The sequence below is a fragment of the Uranotaenia lowii genome, chromosome 2 (assembly GCF_029784155.1).
Source record: "Uranotaenia lowii strain MFRU-FL chromosome 2, ASM2978415v1, whole genome shotgun sequence".
Classification (NCBI taxonomy): domain Eukaryota; kingdom Metazoa; phylum Arthropoda; class Insecta; order Diptera; family Culicidae; genus Uranotaenia; species Uranotaenia lowii.
In genome coordinates this window covers 382,237,846-382,263,659 of record NC_073692.1, presented here as the reverse complement: position 1 = coordinate 382,263,659, position 25,814 = coordinate 382,237,846, and the positions used below count along the sequence as shown (strand labels likewise).

The 25,814-nt window shown below is 33.1% G+C and overlaps 1 protein-coding gene across 6 annotated transcripts in view; it reads right to left on the bottom strand.

Moving 5' to 3' along the window:
• The window catches only part of LOC129749101 (uncharacterized), a 141,948-nt gene that overhangs the window by 101,232 nt on the left and 14,902 nt on the right, over positions 1-25,814 (bottom strand). For all 6 annotated transcript variants that reach the window (XM_055743967.1, XM_055743963.1, XM_055743965.1 and 3 more), the window contains one exon: positions 19,432-20,269. In XM_055743967.1, coding sequence (XP_055599942.1) covers positions 19,432-19,868 — 437 coding nt within the window. In that variant the 5' untranslated portion in view covers positions 19,869-20,269. The remainder of the gene's footprint in view (positions 1-19,431; positions 20,270-25,814) is intronic.

Sequence of the window (25,814 nt, the reverse complement as noted above, 5' to 3'; positions counted from 1 at the left end):
GGAGAGATAATCAGTAGGCTCGAGTTCGATTCCTGGTTGAGGTGATTTTTTTTTTCTTCATTTATCATTTATGATCATGATTGCACTAAACGGTGAGGCGTAGATTCATCAAAAAAGCAAAAACAAAACAATCTAGGTCTGTTTGTAGAATTCAAAGAATTAACACATGTTCATACATTATGTTTCTGGTGTTTTGTTTGACGGATGATGCTTTGATGCTATTAGCCGTATAATGTAACAATAAAAAAAAATCAATCATGAATGGTATGTGCAAAAAAAAATCCCCTCGGACAGGAATCGAACTCGAGTCTACTGATTACCTCTCCGACATCTAACCAATAGGCCAAATCGTCAGACGATACAAGTTAAGCTGTAGCTCTATTATTCAGTTGACTTCATCGAGTTGAATTCGCTGCTAAATTCTTCGGCAGAAAATGCTCAATATGCCTTCATTGAAAGTGCTCTGTTCGCCTCTAGTGAACAAATTAAAGTAAAAACGCGTTTTACAATTGATTAAAGTGAAAAATCAAAAATTTTATGATGCTGAAAATTTAGAAACAATGTGTAGATCATGTTGCAGTGCATACATTTCAGATCAAGATTATTTAAAGGTCATAAAAGCTTATTTGGTGGTGCTCAAAAATTATAATATTTTCGTCACTTGAGAACCTAGCTGGTTATTATTTAATATTTCTGTAAATATGAAAAGGATATTTCTTTTTTGGTGAAAAATTAATACTATAGGTAGTAGGGGAACATGCCCTATTATGCGCCACCTAAGCGAATCGCTGATTTTCTATGTATTCCACGTACAAATTGTGTTAAAAATGGGTGTAATCGTTGAAGAAAAGTGTTTCCTACAAATTCCTATGATTTTTCATCACTCAAATTACCATAGTTTCTTCAAAAACACGATTTTTAAAAACCATGTTCAAAGCCACAAAACAAAACTGTGTTGCGAATACGCGCCGCTGTGTATTCAATACGCGCCTAGCAGCCGAACACACCCGAGAGCAGCCGAAGACCGAAAACACACCAATACTTACAGACACTTTGACTGAAAAGAAAATCAAAATGGACTAATAGAAATTTAACAAAAAATGAAAAATAGGTTTTTTGGGCTGAATTAACGCTCAAAATATGGTTTTAGACTTTTTGTTCATTTTCAATGAAAATTGGCCTTTTTGAAAAATCAATGCTATTTCCAGCCTACTACGATTGGCGCGTTATAAAGAGCGCATGGGCCGTGATAGAACATACCCATGAAAAGCATACCTTAGCGAGTTCAGTATGATTTTTTAGCATAAAACCATAATATAGATTCTCCTCTATCGATGTGTCAGAAAATATTGTCTTATTCGTGTTTCTCTGCTTGGTGACACCTTATTAAAAGTGTTTTAAAATTTAGATCGAAATGAAGAAAAACCTAAATTGTGAAATTATCACGACACAGGGGCATTTTAAGGAAAAATTCATACTTGCCATGACCAATCACAGCATTTAAAACAAATTGGTAATATTTTGCAGGCTTAAAAAGTTTCAGATTCTTCAGAACAAGAGTGGCGCGTATTAGCCACATGGGGCGTTATATGAACTTTTCCCCTACGAAACAAGTCCTCATGAAAATTTGTTTAAGAAAATACGTACTTATGTAGAAAAATGGACTTCTCATTATGCCTCGGGTGCTCGTTATGCCCTCATCTCCCCTACTAAGACAAAAAAAACGCAAACCAACATCATCCAAGTCCAACACTAAACGGCCTCGGAATTAATCACTGACATTTTTCCGACCGCACCGAAAAATTCCTGGTGGGTAGCGGCGAAGACGAGAGAAAAAAATGCAGCTCACCAAATGTTTTGGCGTTTCTTGGCTCTTCTGTTTTTTTTCTTGGTTTTTATTGGAGCGAGCGAGCACTCTGGCTGGATGCATTCGAGTAGTATCGAAAACATCATCGAAACTAGCATCGAATCGGGAACATACCATCACGAACGATTCGAACGAAAGGGAGCAACAATCTTACGCTTCACTCCATGATCCAATAACGGCGAGACGATGCACCGGAAGAAATATCGACATGTGGTTTGCTCGTTGGTGAAATAATTTAATCAACGAATCGTAAAATTTGAGATGATTAATTCGTTAAGCTGTGGATGATGTTTTCTTTTTTCCTACTCGAATTCTCGGACGCCGAAAGGGGATAATGAGTTGAGTAATAAACGAAACTCGGTGATGCCAAAAATTTCAAACTAATCATATTTTGATTACCTAACACGTGGTGTATTAAATGAAGGTTTTTGTCAATGTTTTCGTTAAGTTCTCAGAATTTACGAAACAAAAAAACCAGCTGTCACTTCCAGGTTCCCCGTTCACAGAAACTGGCACTGAACCGTGCAGCTTTCTAAAGTTAACGGTCGCCTAGTCACCCAAACACCCCCATATATTTTTCAGCTTTTGGAAAGGCAACACCAAAACCAGAAATGCTGCAGCCTTAGAATAATGCAAATATGTAGCGCTGTTCCGCCTACCGGGGAACATTACTGGTTCCATCGGGTCTGGCTGATCGAAAAAATACATTCCACCGGGGCTGCGAGGGTGTCTCGTTTACTGTCTCTCCAAAGCCAGTCAACAAACAGTATGTCGCAACACCATATTCTTGCCGAGTTCCAATGGAACTTGGAAGATAGTGAGCGCACCTGAAAAAAGGGGTCACTGGAATAATTATCTATGGCAGGAAATGGTGCGATAGTGTGACAAATTTTTAAAAAATGATGCAAGAACTTTGTATTGCCGCCATTCATTGTTTGAAATTTCAAATTGAATCCTGATATATGCAAAAATTTATAACTTCGACTCGAAGTTGCAGCAAGCCAAGGTCTACATTCGCCTAGTCCCTAGTACATTATGATGTGTTTTAAATTTTCTGAAGCGCTGTAGGAAGGATTTAGTGTATTTTTTGAACGATTTCAAATAAAAAGGTGCAAATTTAGCAACACCAGCCTATGCGGTTTATATATTTTGAATTTATACACAAAATTTTATTGTACAAAACATTTTAGAAGGTATACTTCAGCGGTTTTTTTTGGAAACGCAAACAAACAAAAAATAATAATTTAAAAAACAAATGAAACGAAAAACAAATAAGACAAAAACCAACAAAACAAAACAAAACAAAATAAAATAAAGAATAAATAAAACAAATAAAAAAAATTAAAAAATAAACAAACAGGAAAAGAAAAATTAAAAATTGAAAACATAAAAAAAATTAGAAAAAGAAAAAAATATTAAATAGCATAACAAAAATTTAAAAAAAAAATCTAAAAATCAGGAAAAAAACAAAATAATAAAAAAAATCCAAAAAAAAGACTCAAAAATAATAAAGAAATAAAAAAAAACGTAAAAATTAAAAACAAACAAAAAATTTAAAAGTAAAAAAAATAATAAGAAAAAATAATAAAAACAAAGTAAAAACTATAAAATAAAAAACAAAAAAAAATTACAGAAATACATACCCCGTTTGATTTTGGCAACACGGTTTTTTGTAACGACATTCGCTATAACAGGACCAATATAATTTAGACAAACACCATAAATACGTTTTTACGTTCTTTAATGATAATAAAATACAACAACAGAATCAAAAATTTAAAAAAAAAATTAAGTAGGGGAGAGTGGGGTATCGTGGGCCATGGGGAAACGTGGGCCACTTTTAATATCTCAGATGTGTGTTGAGATAAAAACCTCAATCCAACTGTCATCGTCGACGCATTGCATGAGCATATATTCCTATATGTTGTTGACTGAAATACGCATCATATGCTTCTTTTATTTATCAAGCTAAAAAAAAGTTTTAAAAATTCACTTACATAATTAAAAAAAAGCCTGCTAATTGCATCGATACGGAACCTTAAGTGCATAACAAAAATATGCTCATACGCTTATGAGCTTAATTTTGTCATGATCTTTAACGTGGAAATGGAATTTTCGATGAAACATCAATAAGTCACACAAACGCAACAAATTTGCAAATCATAGCTTGTGGGGAATCGTGGGCCGCACATCTTGAATCACCTATATTTTTATGTTTTTATACACATTTAGAACTTAAAATACGTTTTACCAAAGTTTTCTTATGCCAAATGAAGAGTTATGAAAAATTATTTTCCATATTATATAAGAAATTTTGCCAAAACGTTCGCAAGCCAGGTTTTGAAATCAATGCGATCATACACAGCTCACTTTTTTATTTCATCATCTGAAATTGCTTTTAAATAACGAAATGAATTAGGAAATCACAGTTTTGGGTCAACTCATAAACTTTGCAGGTTATTTGGTAAATTTGGATTTGGTGGCCCACGATTCCCCACCATTTTTCAAAATCCAAAAAATATTGCTTTTTTTCAAACAGTCAGAGTTTGGGGAAAATAACTTATTAAAAATTAAAAAAAAAATACCTTATGATACCTTGAAAATGTAGAAACCCATACCATTTTTTATTTTCATTTTAGCTTTTATAATAAAGAAGTTATGGAACAACGGAAAAAAGTGGCCCATAATTCCCCACTCTCCCATACTCAAAAATTACTGAAAAAAAGTACTAAAGTACTGAAAAATTCATAAAATTGAACAACAAATTTTAAAAAAGACATACACCGTCTTAGCCGATTTAGGCTCTACAGACTGAATAAATGACGTGGACAACTTAAGATTAACATTTAACACCCAGTACCGAGATGGGAATCGAACCCATGCCATCAGTGGACCTAGCGATTACCGTCTTATCACTCTAACCACTCGACCACCGAGACGTAAAAATAATGAAGGCTAATTTTAGACTTATTTTCTATGAAGTTTTCAATAAACTGGATAAAGGCAAATGTAGAAATTCAAACAAAAAAAAATAAAAATAACAAAAAAACATTTCAAATAAAACAAGAAAAGTGCTAAATGCATAAAAAACGTGATAACAAAAAATAAAAAATGACTAAAAATGATCAAAAATTGTCATTATGTTAATGATTTCAATAATAGTTTTTTTATTTGTAGTTATGAGTGAAACTAATTTGAGAAAAAAAACTGTTCGATTTCGGCAACATTCCATTTGTGGCAACAAAAAATTTTCGGGCGTGTTGTCATAATCGAAAGGGGTCTGTACCAAGAAAAACTGTGTTAGCTCTCAGATTTCTTCTCAACACAATGCGCAATAGATTTTTCCGAAGAAGGGAATTCTCTTCATCAGCGGATGTGAATGCTCTCGCTCACTCTTATTTATGTATGGACAATCTCACTCTTGATTGCGGGGCAATTTATCTCTCTCCGCAGAGCTTGGGGAGAGCAGCCGCGAAAAATTGCACTCTCTTTTGCTGGACAAGCTAATTTTAGGAGTTTTGCCATCCGTGACTCTGCGTGAGTGGTGAAAAAATTTGACAACACTGTCAAAAATGTCCGATTTATTGTCACACGGTGCCATCTTTTGGGCAACTAGTCGATATCGATACTTGAAACTAGATTGGCTTTTGTGGATTTTTCGTCTGCCGACTTCAATATCTTGAAGACCTAAATCAAAGCGTTTGCAAGCATTTTTGTTATCCAAAGGTTGATGAAACTGAGTAAAGAAGCGCGATTTCCGAAAGCGCGTAAAGGGTGATACGGTCAAAATTTGGTCAATATCAACTTGGCGCATTTCTTTCAATTTTGCATTTAAAAAACCTGAACATCCCTCATTTTGAAGGTGTGTGTGTAGAATGTTGCTCCTATTTTGATTTTGGAATTCACTTTTCAGTTGTCAAAACGCCGTCCAAGGAAGAAGAGCAGCGTATCAAAATTTTGCTCGCGCATCGTGAAAATCCGAGCTGCTCGCACGCAAAGCTGGCAAAATCGCTAAAAGTTGCCAAATCAACCGTTACAAATGTAATTGAAGTGTTTGGGGAACGTTTGTCGGCAGCCAGGAAGTCTGGATCGGGGGGAAATCGAAAACCGGCGTTTGACTGCGTGGTAATGGACGACGAAACCTTCGTCAAAGCCGACTACAAGCAGCTTCCGGGACAGGAGTTTTATACGGCAAAAGGAAGGGGAAAGGTAGCAGATATTTTCAAGCACATGAAACTGTCAAAGTTCGCAAAGAAATATCTGGTTTGGCAAGCCATCTGTACCTGTGGCTTGAAAAGCAGCATTTTCATAGCTTCCGGGACTGTCAACCAAGAAATTTACGTGAAAGAGTGTTTGAATGAACGTCTGCTGCCTTTCCTGAAGAAACACGGTTGTTCCGTACTGTTTTGGCCGGATTTGGCATCTTGCCATTACGGTAAAAAGGCCATGGAGTGGTACGCCGCCAACAACGTGCAGGTGGTTCCCAAGGACAAGAACCCTCCCAACACGCCAGAGCTCCGCCCAATTGAGAAATACTGGGCTATTGTCAAGCGGAACCTAAAGAAGACCAACAAAACTGCTAAGGACGAGCAGTAGTTCAAGGCAAACTGGCTTTCTGCAGCGAAAAAGGTGGACAAGGTGGCTGTACAAAATCTGATGGCAGGGGTCAAGCGTAAGGCCCGGCAATTCGGATTTGAAAAGCGGAAGCCTAACTGAATATTTTTCCTGAATTTTATACTAATTAAACTTGAAAAGGAAATTGAATTTATTTTTTTAAATAAACGATTTCACCGATCTACACGCGTTTTCCCTTGACCAAATTTTGACCGATCACCCTTTAACCAAGCAAAAAAGACTTTGTTTAATACAGGACCGTAAAAACTAGACTGGAGTAGATATGATGTAACGTCTAAAGGAAATGAATCCCACATGGCGGCTTCCATTCAACTCCGAAATGCTGTAAATGACCAGAGGTGCCAGGTTCCTGATTTTTCAGGATTTGTTCTGATTTTCGAAAGACCGTCCTGATTTTTCAAAAACCCTTGAATTTCCCTGATTTTTGAAAAATGGTCTGTAAAATGTCTTGATTTTCAAAAAAAAAAAAATAAAGAAATTATAACTTAAATTATAGTTAAATGATGAAAATATCAAAAAAATCTGTAGTAAAAAAGTTTAACCGATGATAACCTTTAGCTAAGATGATATTTAAATGGTTTTTTTTTTCAGTATTAACTGCAGGCCAGCCAAGGTTCTGCTAGCTTCAGTTGCATAACTTGAGGCGTCTTTATTTCGCCTTTATTTATGCAATATAAGCGGAGCTGCATGTTACTTCCATCAATCTAGCACCTGGCACCTCTGTAAATGACTAAAAATCGCATGAAGGTGCAACTAATAGCAATAGAGTTGAATTGTCTAGCGCTATCTTGAATTCCAAGATGAAGATAAATCCAAAAATAAATTACCAAAATTTACAAGTAAATTTCTACAATTGGGATGATCTTGTCAAAGAATCATAACTAAGTACGTAAATCACTTACAATTGTTTTATAATTTCCTACAAACTTGTTATATACGATCAAAAATCAATATCTCGCCGTATATGCATACTTAAAGCATGCTTTAGATTGTAACCACAATGCATTTCCTCGGTTCGTTCCCGATGGAAACTTTCCTACGTCCTGGGTCCATAAACATGCCCTCCTATTGAGGTCGACCCTAGAAGACCTATTCCAGATTGATACAAAACTCGCTCGATGCCGCCGCAGCGTGGTAACATCAAACGAGATTCAAATTTCAGCGCTATGCCACTACGCACGGGAGCTGCCGCTCGGGGAGGAGGAATTCAATTAACGACTACCCTTTAACATCAAGGCTGATTACCCAGCGTCAATCTCTATCCCGCCGGAGAGCCGGATACCGTAATTGAGTTTTCACAAGACTTCTCTATTACTGGTTGTGCTATATCACTGACTAGAACGGGATTCCGACCAAACGACCGACGGGGACCATCTGCTGTTCTCCGGGAGTCGAGCTCTCCACCAAGCTCATAAATTCAATTTCATGTACGTAACCCCCGCAGTTTTTTTCCTTCTGTTTTTGTTTTTAGTTTCTTTGCTCTGCCCCTACAGACATACGTTTTTCGAACGTCCTCTGGGCTGGTTGTTTCAGCGCTAAATTTGGTCACATATGGTCTCGACCGAGAAATATGTATGTTTTGCATAGGCCCCGGGGGGAAGGGCATCACTGGTATTATTCCGGCGTTACGAACACTGAGAGGAGGGAGTTCACATTCCTTAATGTGGCACAACGCCGCCGCTGCTTGCTCAAAATGTTGTTCCCGAGATGCAGTAACAATTCGCATAAAACCCGGGGCCCTTTGATAGTTCTCATTTAGTTTCCTCAGCGTTCCTCCTTCTTTTGGGCGGAGGACCAGGTCACTGCACTTTACGGAACGCTGGTTTGCGCGCGTAGATCTCTCACTCTGACATCGCATCGGCTTGCGGCAACCGCATCATTTGCTCCGGCCAAGTTGCAGCGAGGCGTAGATAGTTTTAACCCTTTTGCCACTTTGGCCTAGTTTTGGCGCGGCGCGCGTTCTTCTACAGCTGGAAAACTTGTCGAATCAAATCCCATACCGCAAACAACTTGTACCACTACTAAATACGAATTCATTCTACTACAACTACCAGAAAAAAATGGTGACGTTTTACGACCGAAGGCATGATGGAGGAGTTGATGCAAATAGTCGCTCGAATGCAGCAGCATCAAACATACGAAAAATGGCCACTAACATGCCAAGATTTATGAGCTGTAATTTTCAGTTTGGCTTTGTGCATCAATCATTGGCTTGTTGACGTTGATGATTTTTTTAATGCGCTCGAAGATTAGCACTATTTATTGGGTGAATCGAGGAAAAACAAAGAACAAACATATGGGAACCGATATCTTCCAGTGAAATTGGTTGCAGCTGCGTAGAAATTGCTGCTTTAAATTCATTTTTTGTTATATTTTAACCCTTTAATGCATGACTTTTTTTAAACGAGAATTGCAGTAATTGATTCAGTGAAATAATAACATTTTAATTCGAATAACAAAACTCAACAGGTTTGATGTCGTTATTTTGAGTATTATAAAAGTTATGGCCCATCAAAGTTGAAAAATATTTTTGAAATTCTTAGTTAATTCCAATACGACTTTGCTTATTTCTTCAAAATCTTGTTAATTGGGTGCAGAAAGGTGTTTGTGACTGATTGACATTAAACATTTTGTTAGAATTTGCAAATCTGAAGAAATAACAGCGATTTTCCAAAAACTACTTTTTTCAAAAAAATTAATAAATTTGATTTTCGCAATTTTTCCACATACTTTGTTCGATATCTTACACATACATTGAAATATCGTTATAAAAACACCATGTGGTAATTTCTATTAATCTCTAGAATATTTTTTGTAAAAACATCACTCAAAAATATTCACGCGTTTTCGAGATATTTAGATTATGATTAGTGTTGTTTTAAAACAACACTATGCATTAAAGGGTTAAGGAGTTGCATATTTCTGTTTCCTCTTACATAAATTTGAGTTGATAAGGAGTTTTTTCAAATGCTGGAAAATAAAAAGGAAAAAAATATTTCTGTTCTGTACAAGGCTTCAGATAAATAAACTATGCGTGCGCTCCTCGATTTGACTAAAGCCTGTGCTCTTAAATCTTTTATGAAACAAAAAAAAAAATTGTATTCGATATTTTCTTCGGATAAAACACCTGAGTTTTCAAGCACTTTTTTCACACACTATGAGAGAGAATAGACAGGATTTGGATAGTTCTGAATATGTCAGAAAAACATAATGAACACATAAAAAAATTAAAATGTTACTTCTGGTCTTATTTCTCTTTAGTAACTGTTGAATTTGTTGTTCATCTTCCTACAAGACAGTCCTATTTTCCTTTTTAATTCAACAACCTTTAGGCTAAATGTGTTTTGATATGCCCCCTTTTCCCTTACTTAGAGTTTCAAATATATTTTGAAAAAAAAACTTCGACCTGTTTCCCATCCAATCCATCGGAATTCGTCAGTTTTGGGATTTTTCTCAGCCACTTTGAATATTGTGTTGAGCTGTAGCAAAACATTAAATCTTTGTAAATATTCTTACGGGTTTAATCGATGAAAAATAAAAATTTCTCGTTCGACCATAGGGCACTTCTACTTCAACCAACTTTTCAAATTATGGAATCTATTGTGTGGCAAACATAATATTGAAGTATTTTTTATTCACATTACCTTTTTTCCCAATTTTCAACAAGCACTTTAAAACTCAAAACACATGAAAGCGCACCGGAAATTCTTAGTCCGTTGTTCAAATTGTGGCACAAAAAACACCATAAAAAAGAACACTATTTTTTTTTAATATTGAGGTTTCTTATCGATATGACTTAGCATTAAACATATCGACAGAATTTTGAGTTTTTGACCAAAACAATATCTGTTTTTTATCTAATTATAGACACTTTACCACGTTCGTGGCGTTCGTGTCTTACAATATCTGTGGTTTGACTAAAAAAGTCTGGGACGAATGTTTTAGGGAAATTCATAGAAAAATTATGCCAAACAACCATAAATTGAAAAATTTTATCACATTATAAACCACATTACCAAATCTTAGAAATCCTATCCCAGTGTTAGCTAATTTAAATTAAAAAATCCATGAAATCTGTAAAAATCTCGAATAAAAAATGTTAACAGAAATTTTTAACGAAATCTGTAAAATTATGAATTTCCAATGATTTGAACAACCTTTCTACACACACACGGTATTATACCATACGGAACTTCAAATTGAAAAACAATTTTTTTACCGTTTGTAAGAAAAAAATTGGGAAATCCAGACATTAAATTGAGGGAAAATTTCTCGAAAATACGTACAAAAAAGAATTTAAAGACTATTCATGATGAGAAGATAGAAATTTCTCTAAAAACTTAAAATATGTTTTTCTAGGCATTGGTTGATAATAAAAAGAACCATCTGTTTTAAAAAAAAGATTTGTCTCAAAAATGATTCATTGCAAGTGTTGCGGTGCGAACCAACTATTGTGTTGTGTTGTGTTGTCAACTCTGTCCGATTCTAACATTTCAAAATAGTTGATCCGTGCTTGAACAAAAGTTAAGTATGTAGTTAAAATGCTTCTTAAAAATTTCTACCCGCTCATTTTCATTTAATCTTCTTCTATCCATCTATAATTTTCAACTCTTGAAATGTTCTCACCATGGCCGTAGGAACGGGGGGGGTTTTGGGGGTTAAACCCCCCCCCCATGAGGGTCCAAAAAAGCCAGCGATGTATATACTCTACACTCAAAATTTAAAATCATAATCAAATTATAATAATAGTGCTAAGTTATTCAAGAATAACAATCTAGAATAAAACCTAAAGCCAAAACCTCAAAAACCCATCCCAAGTTCAAAATTCAGCTACAGTTTCTCAAAACTATATCACACTTGTTCATAGGTTGCCTGAATTTTTTCAGCCATAGAAATTCCGGCTGTTTTATATAAAAACCTTGCAAAATCCGGATAGTGGATTTCAAAATTTTCGACCAAAATCCGAGCAATATACCGAGCAATTTTGGTCAAAACCTAGGAATTACTCATCAAAAATTTGTTTTTTTTTTATTTGATTTGAGAATGAGAATAAATCCGGGCAAAATCCGGATTTTTCCGGTCAAATCCGGGCAACCAAGTCGAACCGGACTTTTCCCTAATTTTATAATCATCATCCAGTCCAACCCGGTTAAAACCAATCTGGCAATTTGGCAACCTTGTCTTAGAAATTCAGGTCTGAATACTAAATTTTGAATTAAACCCATTTTGGAGGTTCGGGTTTCACATCCCCATAAAAAAAATGGTATTTCTACATATTTCCGTATTTCGGATTCTAAATCAGTTTAAGGATTCTTGATTTTCAGTTCGAATAATCAAAAGAAATTAGGAATGAAAAGCTGTTTTGAAATCCTGGTTCAAATTCGGTTTTGCATTTCATGTTTTTCGAAAATCGTATGCATTTTCATTATTTTGATAATAGTTATGAAAAAAAAAAGAATTTTGTTTTATATTCAAATTTGAAGTTTTTAAACTTTATTCTAACACAAAATTTAAAGCATCTTAAGTGGCGATCCAGAATTGAAAACTAAGATTCAGATTCAACATTTGAAATTCACATTTTAATTCAGATTCACAAATCAGATTAAAAATAAATAATTGAAATAATAAATTAAGATTAATCCAGCACTACAGAATTTAAATGAAAGATTCATGAATGAGGGCTCTTAAAATGGCTCATAAAATTTTGATCTGTAATTTAGATTCGGAAAACGTATTTTTGTACATTTCAGAAATCGTATAGAAATTCGGAAACAGATTCAAGATTCAATTTTTGAATTCAGGTTTAAAATTTAGAAAAAGATTAAGCTTGTGAATGTGTTTTTCAATCATCATGAAATCACAAATATAATGTTTTTCGTTGTTTTGATCACCGCACTTCCTTATGACCCTTTTCCTTCCTTTTCTTTTTTTTTTTTGATCACCGAGAAACAGCAATCGAAAAAGATCGTAAATATAAAGTAGAATTTGACTTAATTTTCTAAAATTTGTTTTATGCAAAATATCTCAAATTATATTTCAAAAAATCATCCACACGATTTTCATAATGGAATTGATTCTTCATGGAAAATATTTGTTGTTAATGAAATATGTACCTGATCTTCACCTTAAATATTTGCACGAAATCCTGTATTTTTTACGGTGTATTGTTTATCATTATTAATATCGCAGTTTTTTAGGTCAAATTTCAAAATAAATCATAATTTGAGTTCAAGTTTACAACAAGCAAATTTGATCCGAATTTTTTCTTACTGTTTGTTGGGAAAATTATTTTTTTTTTCATCAAAGGTTAGAAACTTGAAGCTTGCAAAAGAGTTTGGAAGATTGGGCTTATTTGATTTGAGTATAGAAAAAGTTTTTTTTTTAGAAATGCCAAGCTTCCCTAATAAGAACTTATTTTATGCTCATATCAATTAACTTTGATCTACCAGACTCTTTAACAAATTCAAACATTTAAACCATCGTTGAAAGCAATTTTTTTTTAAGGGTTTCATTATAAAAATTTAGCTCACCGTTAAGGCTAAGGACCACATTTTTAACCCTTCGTTTCATAAAGTAACAAATTTGCAACAATTAATGTATGGAAAATGTGAAAAATTGTAATTTATTTTAATTTTTTTTTTCTTCATGTACTAATCATTTCCAACAGTTAAAAAATGATTTTTAAGGAAAAATTAAAAAATCCTGAAATGAAGGGATAAAGTTACGATTTAATACGAAAACTATTATGAGACCTTAACAATAAATAATCATATAGATACAAACATAGTTTGTTTAAATTTTTGTTTGTTTTCGTGGTTTGTTGGGAGAAAAATCATTGGTAAAAATCACTAACCAAAACCCCCCCCCATGAGTCGGTTCTTCCTACGGCCCTGGTTCTCACTATGAGAACATAACATTCTCCGATAAGGCCGTAAAAATTAATTTCAAAACAAAAATCACGGCGATTAATCTTAATTAATGTTGTATATAATTATTTAGGTTTGAGTTTTTTACATTCAAAGTGAGGAATTTATTCTAATTTTCGAAAACAAGTTCTAGAAGTTGCCGATTTGCCAAGAAGTTAAACAAAACAGGGATTTGAAGATTCATTTCAAAGGAAAGTTTTTTATATTTACTTAAATTAGAACCTAATAAGCTAATTCTTTTTAAGCATGACCATTTGAGGCATTGGTGAAAAATTATCAAATATTTAGAAATAAAGGTAAGAGATTAAGTTTGCGGTTCAATTCAGATTTATTTTCTTCTCGTTTAAAATGAAAGTTTTTAGTTTGAACCTTTTTTAAGAAGAATCTGCAATATAAATAATATTAAAAAAAAGACCTGTAAAATAGGCTTTCAGTTGAATTTTTACTTGAAAATAAAATACAAGTTCTTGGCCTCATAAAACTACCATTGATAATTTATTTCATGATTATAATCCTGTGAAATAAAAAAAGACATCCTAAAATTGTATTTTATATTTGTGATTTCTTCCGGTTTGTGTTTCAAATTGACTCTGATTTAATATATTTTTTTTTATTTTGAATCCAGAGTAAAATTTTGAAACTGCGATCGCCTATAATTTGAATTCTCAATGAAATGCTCACAATAATATTTTAATTTTGATAATAATTCTCACTAATTATGAGCCAAAAGCGAAATTTTGATCAGAATTTTCAACCAGAAATCTCTTTTTTGAGTTCTGAATTTTTTACTTTAAATGACTTAATTTATTCGAAATTGAATTTGTGAATCTGAGTGAAAATTGCGAATGATATACTGTTTTAGATTTTTCAATTCTGGATCAACATTTTGAAACTTTCTTCGGTTCCAATTCTGCATAAGAAATAAAGTAAAAATTTCAAATCTCAAAAATAGTTTGTAATTTTAAATACTTTCTCTTAATATTGCGAAATTATGAGTTTCGAATATAGAAGTATGAAATGCAAAATCGAGATTCGAATCAGGATCAATGATGATCCAAACTAAAGTTCAGTAACAATAAACCGGATACAGAAGCCGAACTCTCATCACAGACATTGAGTTTTAATTTAAATTATTTTTGCGCTAGTATCCGGGCCGTGCAAATCCGGGATATTTTTGCCAATATCCGCCAATATCAAAATTTTTAACAAAAAATCATGAACAAAAACACTAACTTTTGTTTATCGAAATACATCAGTAAATTTAAAATCACATATTGAGCTTTTAAAAAACGTTCATATATTTTTGTTAAAATTCACTCAAAAACTTAAGACGCAAAATACCTAATGTTCGTGACTTAATTAAAATTTTTGTTTTATTTTGCAAATCAAGTGTAAAAAATCTGGCAAAATCTGAGTGATTTGGCAAGTTGAGTCTTATCCCATTTAAATAGGATATTAGGGATCAAATTCTCTTAAGTTAAAAATGGAAATTTTTTGCTTATCAAGAATTCACATTTCAAATGGTGATTTTTTTAAATTATGGAATATTCCAGTCAACCCTTCAATTGAAAATGAAGAAAAGAAATGTTATTTTTAGATGATTAAAATTAACAATTTTAGAGGACGAACGAACAAGCCGATTAAAATCCTCTACAATTAACAATTCTTATCATGTTGCTTAACAATGTTTCATCATGATTAATTGCTGGACTGATTTTAAATATCATTTTCGGATCCGTATTTAATTTCTTTTTATATCCAGTGTTACTTTTTAAGTACAGTACACTCGGTAATCGGACCTTTTTGAGAGCTTAGTTCAAAGCCAATTTTACTGTTGGACATTTTGTTGAAATAATTTTAAAAATTCTAGTTAATTTATTTTTATTTCACAAACTGAACGTGATCTTTTTCATAATCGATGTTTTTAATTCCCAGGTATGTTAACAGGCAAAATTGTATGTTTCATATAATTTGTTGTCATGTTTGTAGCTCTTAAAACTCATTCGATTTTGTTTTCCCACTATTTAGAACTCAATCTTCAGTAATATATTCGGTATTCGGTCCCAACAATGCACTGAATCTTATGTCAAAAGCATTCTGTTTTCATTCAAAATTCTTATTCGTATTCGTTTTGTGTTGCAAAATTTGTGAAAAGTCTGGTCCGGCCCGGTTGCCCGAATTCCATTGAAAAAAGCCCGGAATTTGCCCGGATTTATTAACCTTATTTGTAAAATCACACAAAAAACAAATTATGTTGTAAATTTTTCTATTTATGCGTCCAAAACGAAATTTTTTGAGCAAATTTGAAAAAATAATCACAAAAGGTTAAGCCTAAAATACGATTTAAAACCTGCTGATAAGTTTTGACGATTTTTTTTTCAATTTTTTTTGAGTAACTCTTGGGTTTTGACTAAATTTTCCCAGATTTTGTGTTAACATTTCTGGCTAAATTTGAATTTCGAATGGTAGTTACGACCAAGGTTGTTGAAACCACAGAAAAAACTGTTATTTCACAGAATTTTGAGCAAATTTTTATCACAGAATCTGTGTTACAGAACACAGAATTTTGAAAGATTCACAGATTTCACAGAATTTTAGAATTTTGAATGGATTTCCAAAATTATATTTTTTTTTGGTCAATGTAAAATGTAGATTTCTTACTATGATTAGAAAAGTATGATAATATTGCTTATGTTAATCAATTTTTCCTAACTAAAATGTTAAAAAGACTCAATTTAATTTTATTTTCAATGAAATTAAAGGAAAAAAAATCACAGAAAACCAATACAGAATGTTTGGGTTAAATCACAGAAAGTCCGATTTTATTTTCTCAAAAACACAGATTTTTTTTTCGGCAACCTTGGTTACGACCCGAAAACATTAAATCTTGAAAATCGCAGGTTACCAGTACTAATCATGCGATTTCGTTTAGTGGTAAATTAAAGGTGAGGAACAACACATTTCAATTTTTCTTCACTTAGTCCCCTTCATTTCCCCCCGGCTGGAATGTTTTAAACGACATGTTTAAAAACGAGAAAGAAATAGTCTTTAAAGAGTGTTCGAAAAAACAAGACCTTTTGTGGCGATCTGTCAGAGGCTTTTAAGATACAGTGAGCGAAATAAGAATAGCACCACTCTGTGTTTTGCTTGTTAAAATATGAATGATTGAAAATCACCAAAATTTTCTTCTACAAACTGTTTTGAATTGTTTTACGGATAAATCAAGCATAAGTTTACGTTATTTGGACGTTGCAATTGGCGTTGAGAACCATAACTATGGAAAACCATGGATGGATTTTATCAAACTGTTTGATTTCTTCATTAATATTCATTAGTATGATGCAAATTGATGAAACATAGATTTGAGTCTGAATTTGAGTCTAAAAAACAGGCTTCAAATTCAAAAATACTAATGTTTTTAAATAGTCAAACGCTATTTCTCTAGTTTCAAGTCATAGATGGCAGCACTATCTTGCAATTAAACCGAATCGATGCCCATTTTCGAATATCTGGGATTAATTCAAGTGTGCTGGATGATTTTGATCAGGAAATAAGTACTTGGTACCGTGTGACCGCCTTGGAAATTATAAGATCACAATATCAAAAAATGAGAATTTCATCATGGACCGATAAAGTGAATATTTTGGACCGATAGGTAATCAGAATAATTTTGTACTTTTCGATGGAGAATGATGAACCAGATAACTAACAGTATTATTGGTATGATTTGAAATTGAATCGGAAGTTGAGATGAGCAGGAATTTTGGCGGTAGTATATTCTTGTGCTGGTGATTGTTTTGCAAATCGGGAAAAGATTTCTGCAGCTTGAACTCCACCAAAACTGTGTTGGAAAACTACCTCGAAATGATGACCCATATTCATCATAATAAACCTGAAAAATCAATATTGAGACTTAATTTGGTTTTGACGGCAAGATAGTGCTGCCATCTATGACTTGAAACTGGAAAAAGTGATGTTTACTGAAAACAAACTAAGTTTTTGAATTCCAACCTGTTTTTTTTTCAGATTTAAAATAGACCGAAACTGTTTGATTCATCATTTCACGTCATTTTAATGAAGAAAGTAAGTAGTTTGGTAAAGAATTACAGCTCAAATATCAAATTTCTTAGTTTTAGAAGAGCATCTCTTAAAACACCATTTTAGAACCTTTGAAATTCTTTGGAATTCTAGAAAACTCCTTAAAATACATTTATCTAATCAAATAATTCGTAGAAGCATTTTTATTCACTTTTACACGGTAATTTTTTAGAAATAATCTTGTTTTAGTTGCAAAACCCAAGTGGTGCTATTCTTATTTCGCACCCTTTTTCCATAGTTTTGGTTCTCAACACCAATTCCAAAACCAACGTCCAAAAAAAGTAAACTTATGTTTGATTTATCCGTTAAACAATTCAAAACAATTTATAGAAGAAAGTTTTGGTGATTTTCAAACATTCATATTTTAACAAGCAAAACACATAGTGGTGCTATTCTTATTTCGCTCACTGTAGCTTCTATGAAAAGATCAATGATCAAAATTTGACATGCCTGAAAATCATTGTTACAAACAGTTTTTAAGGCAAAATCTTATTGAACTTATTAAATCACGTGACCCGAACATATTTACAAAGTTTCAGGAAAATTATACAGCTAAAAGTAGTTTCAACCATTAACAGATTAACTAGAGTGATTTCCATTTTGCAAAACAAAACAAGAATTCAGTTTTGTGAACATCTGAAACGTATTAGCTCAGTTATTTGGTAATACATTTTTATTAGTTCCAAAAAAGGCATTTTTATTAGGTAAACCCAATAGAATATTTCGAGAAATCCTATCAAATGATGAAATATGAATTAAACAGCAATCGAGAACAGAACGGGCCAAGAAGGTTGCCGGAACCTCAAATTTAAGCTATTTGTTGATAGTTTAAATTATCGGGAAATTTTTTTAATGATTTTTACCTCCAAATATATGGTTTTTCGAATTTTCTTTGGACCAAACAAAACAAGATTTCAATTGATGTTATCTTGCTACGACTCATGCCTCAGTAAGTGTTTGTAAATTAAAAGTTTTACGAAATAAGAAACCCTTACCAAAATATTTAGATATGAATGAAAAAAGTGGTCAAAGCCCGCTCAGATTGCGGTATAAACTTTCAAGTGCTTCTTGGTGTTTATATTATAAATAGAAGATTATCAAATTTAACTATGTAAATTAAAAATACAACACTAGAAATCAGTAATCAATTTGAAATATCAGCACGAATAAAAAACAGACATCAAAATTCATTATTGAAATGAAAAGTTGATAATCAAAATTTGGAAATCAAAAACGATAAACGGAAATTGAAAAAAAAAAACTTAAAATTTCAGGAAAACATTTGAGGCTCGGGAAAACTGGATTTCCGAACTCTTGAATACTGATTGCAAAAAAGAAACCTAAGCTTCTTCGTTTTTTTATAATAATGAACTTAACCTTTAGTTATTCGCAAATCTAAATTGAAAGCCGAAAAATTAATTTTTGAGTTCTGTAATCCTGCAAAAAGAATTTAAAGTCCAAGGTTCATAATGTTAATTTGGAGGTAATTATTTAGTGTATTATGAATTGCATCCACGACTCATCCCGAACCGATCAAGTTCAACGAATGGCAGGAAATTATTACGTAGATTATTTTATCTGAGCCGGGACTTAATCAGAGTTTAGCGGCAATCGGCAATCTATCAAAACCCACCACTGAACTGATAACGTCCAAACACTAACGACGACTCATTGTTACTCGAGTATAACTGTCACGTTTGGAGCGTACGACAACGACATCGAGTCAATGTGCGAATCTCATTCATAAACCACACATATACAAACAATACTGTTTAAGTTGTTGTGATAACAAACGCTACTGATCGGCGTCATCCATTGAGAATGTCCGACTTTTTTTTTCTTTTTTTTTTCGGGAATTTAACAGCATGCTGTCATTCATCCCTACGAATGTCCGACTGAACTTACCTGTGGATTTTTTCCTGCTGCGTCGGCTCATCCTCGATGTCCACGATCTTGAACAGTTCCGTCTCGCCGTCCCGGCCAAAAACGCCACCGGGAATCTTGCGGAGGAACTTCTTCAGCACCGAAGCTATCGTGTAGACCGAGTAGTTGTCCACATTGACCAGACGGCCCTGCTGCAGGAAGTGGATCAACTTCTTCATGGCACCCTGATGGCCAGGGGCTCGGAAGACGTCCTTCCGGGAGGGGGCCTCCTTGTTGAGCTTCAGTATCAGCACCAAGAGGGGGCCCGGAATGTCATTTTTGCAGACCTCGTCCAGCGGGACGCCAAATTTGACTTTTTCCAGCCGGTGGGGATACGGGGAACCCGGATGGCCACAGGAGGTGACCACCGATCCGAGGGTCGCAGCCCTCCGGTGCATTCGTTGGGCCCAGCTGGACATTTTTTTTAATCTACTCTAATCACGCGTCTTAGGCTGTGTTCTGTTTTATAGGTCGGTCGATTACCGAATTCCCTACTAGAAAAAAAAACTAGAGAGCTATTCCACAAACGGCGCCGTACATTAAACTAGGCTGCATTCGAAGAACCAGATTTTCGGTGTCACGTCCACTCGAAATCGTGGATCAGAGGGAACCGAAACAGTTGATCACCAGCCAAAAAGACACACACTAGGGACCCCGTCGTTTAGGTCGATTCAGGCTGGACAAAGCATACGTTCACCACCGGGTTTCGTCGTGACTCTTTTTTTTTCGAAGGCCCTAGCGATTTATGAAGTTGCACTACTCTACACTACTAACTATCGATACAGGAGCTGAACGAACACATCATGGAATTGTGCTGGGCCTGAAAGAAAAGAGAAAAGAAGAATGTATTAACTGTTCAGGTCTGGTTTCAGTCCAGTAAATACAAAATTGGATTGGAAAAATTTAGTGTTGATAATCTTCCAAGCTAATGTAAAAGTCACATTACTCTATAAGTATTAATTAGGAAAAGAAACATTCGGCGATTGTGGCCTAATTTATATTGCCATCCTAGGACTTTAATTATGATTCAAAATATTTGTTATGATAAAGTATTCTGAATTACGCGGAAGTTTATGTCATATTCAAACATTGATAAAGTATAGGACTGCAACAGTTAATCAATTCACTGTGATAGATCCATAAGTAAAGTTTTGCATTCAGTGTTGCATAATTCAGATACAGATCGATTGTATAACGCGCATTAAAAGCAGTCTCCGGAGCCATCGATGAACATTCTCTTTTCCTTACCTAGATTGGTATATATTTAAATTCTCCTTTGATCTGTTATAGCTTTTTGAAACGTTGGTGCGAGTCCGAATAAAATAACGGCAAGATTTACCAATGCAAAAATACCCACATGAGTTTTGCTTTGTTAGCCCGGAACGACGAAATGTTAAAAAATGCAACTCTATATCATTTAGCAGAAAGCAAAGTTATCCTATCATTGAAACAAAATTAGGCAATCAACCAGTACAAAAATGCAAAATTGTAAGGGATCTCGGCGTCATATTGGATTCAAAACTCACGTTTGTAGAACATCAGAACAATATCATCAATAAAGCAAATTGCATGCTAGGATTTGTAAAACGTTTCAGCAAACACTTTCAAGACCCATACACCATAAAATCTCTTTATATATCCTATGTTCGTTCGATATTGGAGTATTGTAGCATCATATGGAATCCTTATTCAAATATTCACGAGCAACGTCTCGAATCAGTTCAAAAACAATTTTTGTTATATGCGCTACGTAAAATCAATTGGACCACTTTTCCTCTTCCATCGTATGAATCTCGTTGTAAGCTTATTGATATAGAACCTCTCAGTAAACGCAGAGAATTTTCCCAAATTGCATTTGTAAATGATGTTGTTACACAAAGAATAGACAGTCCTGAATTACTTTCAAAACTAAATTTTTACGCACCCTCCCGTCCATTGAGAAATAAACATTTGTTCTACATTAAACTTTACGACAAAGACTATGCAAAACATCAACCTATTAATCAAATGATGTACAAATACAATTTACAAAGTGAAATTTTAGACGTAGCGATGAACAAAACACAATTAAAAAAGGCATTCAAAAACAACTTCATAGAACAACAAAACAATAGCTTACATTAGTTTTAAGTAGTTTTAAGTATTGTAGTCTACATAGTTTGACTCAAATAAATAAATAAATAAATAAATAAATAAATAAATAAATAAATAAATGCAACAAGGCAATAACTCCAAGCACATCACTCATATTGTACGAGAGTGTCTGCAGTGAAATATCTCCAAACTTGGTTGCCAGGCTGGTTATCATTTACCTGATTAAACTGAATTTGTAATAGTATGTTCTCTAGAAAGATGTTTTGAAAAGATGTTTAACATTTTAACAGGTATAATTGACAGTGTTTTAAAAAGTTGTGGTAAGTTCAGGAACAGGAAAACTTGTTTTAAATCTGACTTTCAAGTTCTATTGTTCAATAGTTTGCACAAATATTATTCATTTGGCATTTCTGTCCTCAATAAAAGTAGTTTTTCTGCTTGTGACTCTCAACAAGCAGAAAAACTACTTTTTTGAGAATACGTCAACATTGAAGACAAGAACTGTTTGTGATGCTTACGATGAGAATAATTAACACCACTCTGAGATTCAAAAAGGGAAAACCTCACTCAAAAAAATTTCTATCTCATGCGATTTCGTAACCTTGCAAATAACGCGATATCAGTCTTTTCCAATGAAAAAAATTGGACCTGGCAACATATCTCCGTTCGTTAGCTTGTGCGGCATCTGAAACTATGTCCAATCGATTCTCCGGAAATTTTCACAAAAGGAAAGTATATTTTCATAGATTTGGTTCATGTAGGACGAAAGATATTGAATTTCTTCGCGGTTTGTATACTTTTTTCCCAATAGTTCGACGCCATCTTTAAATCCAATATGGCGGCTTCCGTTCAACTTTAAAATACTGGAAGTGTTTGAAAAGCACATGAAACCTCCACAATAAAGGTATTGGGTGAAAGGGCTAAGAAATTAGAATTCGAATTTTGCTGCCCGACGCCATCTTGAAATCCAAGATGACGGCTTCTGCTAAGCTTCAGAATGCAGTAAATAACTGAAGATCGCGAAATTCAAATTTAGCTTAAAATAATAACCAGATCGAAAATACACAATAAACAAGGAAATTAATTTCTAAAATCATTTTCTTACTCATGATTATCACAAAAACTCCAAAAAAATAAATTTTACTGAGAAAATAAATCAAAAATTCCAAAACAAATCATAATGAAAGTTTCAAATCAATAATATCTTCGGTAAGTTATTGAAAAGTTTTTCAAAATCTTGTTCCTTATCCTGGACTAGAAATTTGCTTCAAAATTATTTCTTAGCAGTCTACACAGTTCATTTTTGCCTCGATTTCCAGCAAAAAAAATTGCTGGAAACGTTCAGCAATCAATTTTTTTGCTGGAAACCAGCAATCGGTTTTCGAATTGCTGGATTTTTCAGCATTCGTTTGTGTTCTTGTCATTTTTGCTGAAAAATCAGCAATCGGTTTTCAAATTGCTGGACTTTCCAGCAATTGATCTAGTTTGCTGGAAAATCAGCAATCGAGTTGTCAATATGGAGTTTGTTTTTGTTTCGTACGCTGAAGCAAGGTGAGATTCTATTTTACGAATTTTGGTTAAATTGATATAATTATTTTATTTTCCTCTATATTCTAGCAACCAGATAACAAGTCAAGGGTGAGTTTTTCTTGGACAGACAGATATTCTCTAAAATATTCTAATCAAAGCTATTTTTACAGGTGGCGGATGATCAACACTTTGGCACAAAGCTGCCAGCCACGAGCCGGTGTTATAGTATATTGAAAGAAAAATATCGGTTTCTGAAAATAAATATATCCCTTTATTGAAAAAAGGGAGCAAATAATTGTTTTATTGCTTATTATATGCACAGCAAAATCAAAATTTAATTTCGAATTAAAATATAAATTTGATACTGAATACAGCCGGTTGTGTTGAAAGAAATAGCTGGTTTCCAGCAATCTGGATTGCTGATTTTCCAGCAATTTGAATTGCTGGAAACCAGCATTGACGTTTGCTGTTTTTTCCAGCAATTTAATTGCTGGAAATTTTGCTGGAAAGTCAGCGGGACAAAAACCAGCAAAAAAATTTGCTGTTTTTTTTTCAAATTTGAAATACATAAATAATTCCAAAACAAAGATTTAAAAAAAATCTGAATTCTAAAATAAACGTCAGATCAGGTAAAAAATTATTCATGATAAATTTTTAATGAAATGATAATAATTGTTGTTTGTTATTCATCTTACATTTACATTTCTTCTCTTCATTTTCAACTGAAGGGTTGATTGAAGAATACCGCTGTAGTGATTAGAATTTGTTAAAAAAAATCGCGATTAGAAATGTGAATTTTTGATTAGGGGAAAAATTAAGGGTTTACATTTCAAGAACACAAAAACTCAGAATTGAAAAACATAGACAAACTTATCAGAATTATTTCTAAAAATTTAAGTTGCTTGACTTCAAAATTCGGTAAATTTATCGAAAAAAAAATCCACCTTCAAATTCGATGAATTTATTTGAAAATTAAAACTAAACATGAAGATGAAAAAGAAAAGTTTATTAACATTTCAGAAGGATTTTTTTTTTCAATAAATACGTATTACCATTAGAAAAACTTATTTATAAAATTTAGTTGATAACTCAAAGTAACAGCATTTTGCAGCTTATGTTTGAATGGTTGATTCGGTAGATTTTAGCGTCCTGAACTCGAATCTTTTGTCAAACTTGAACTATCACATTTACTTTTAATTATATGGAGTATTAATTTGCGTCAGTTTTAAGTGAAATCAGTCATTGATAACTGATTAACCAACAAACCTACATTTAAAAAGAAATCTGATTCTTATTTCGTTATTAAGTTCATTCAATTCAGGAATAATATTTTGATGATGATGATGCATGATCTGAAAAAGTAACATACAACAGTTTTTAAAATTTTGGATGGATATCATTAGAAGTATTTTTGACATTACTGCAGAAAGTTAAAAAAAATTGATTTCATTCACAATTTTTCGGAACTTGCAAAACGATTGGATTTATGCTTTATATTTGAGATAGGGAAAAGCCCGCGGAAATAGAATTTATTTGAATTGGAATCCTTGCTCCCGTAGGCATAAAACTTCTCATAATTTTATTTTTTTTCATGATTTTTTCGAATATTGTTCTACAATTCATTGGTTTACAATTGTATTTGGATTTTGCTTTGAAAATATCTTAAATTCAATTTGGTTTAAAACTTCTTTAAAAATTTGTTCAATGAGAAAAAGCAAACAAATAGAAACTTTTTTGCAGAACTCACAATTATTTGAAGTCTTAAGGAAATTTGATAAATGATTCAAATCTTTTACTTCAAAGTGTCATTTTTTTTCAAGTTTTGTCAAAAAGAAACGCAGAACTTCCTTAAATAATTTTAACCTATTTTGAAAAGTTATTCAAAAAAAAGGGCTGATAGAAAAATGGCATATTTCGATTTAGGGCACTTGAATTAGCCAAAATTACGTTTTGAATTCATTGCACCTCAGAAAATGAAAATTTTGTGGCCTTGTGTAATTTGTTAAAACCTTTCCAAATGTGATGTTGGGCATTCTGAAAAACAAGAAACACAAAATAAAATTGAGATTGAAATTTTTTCTTGAAGAATATTTCTTATCAGCATAAAAAAATTTATGACTTAAATAATTTTTTTATAAAACTTTTAGTAACAGGATAGAGGATATTAGATTTTAGATTTGTATTGATAATTTTGTTGAGCATCCTGAGAAGTAAACGCCTGTTACATGGTTTTCAACTTGTTGATGTATAAAATTAGTATTCCATTAATTAATTAAAATGGTTCGTTTCAAACTCTGCTCTTGTTTAGTAACACTTCTAATTAAAATCTTTTCTAAAGAAGAGGTAGGGTTTTGTATGTCTTATTTAGAGTTTCAAAACAAAAGGTCAATTTAAATGCAATTTACAATTTACAATTAAAAATTAGTTTAAATTTGTGAATGTCATAAAGTGTCGTAAAATGAAATGTCTCAAGTCAAGGTTGATTTAAGAGTAAATTTCACCGGAGGCGAGCCAAATTTCTGACTTGCTTGTTAAAACTTATTTTTAAAACCTTTTAAGTTCAAGTAATTTTCCGATACTCCGCGAAAAATTTTACTTGAAAAAAATCTCCATGGGGGATGGTTAAACCCCTAAAAACCCTCCCGTTCGCACGGCCTTATTCGACACCATGGAAACAAAGTAAATAGCAGCCTGATATATGGTGTTAGAAATATGGTTATCCAATCTGAAAAGGTGAACCA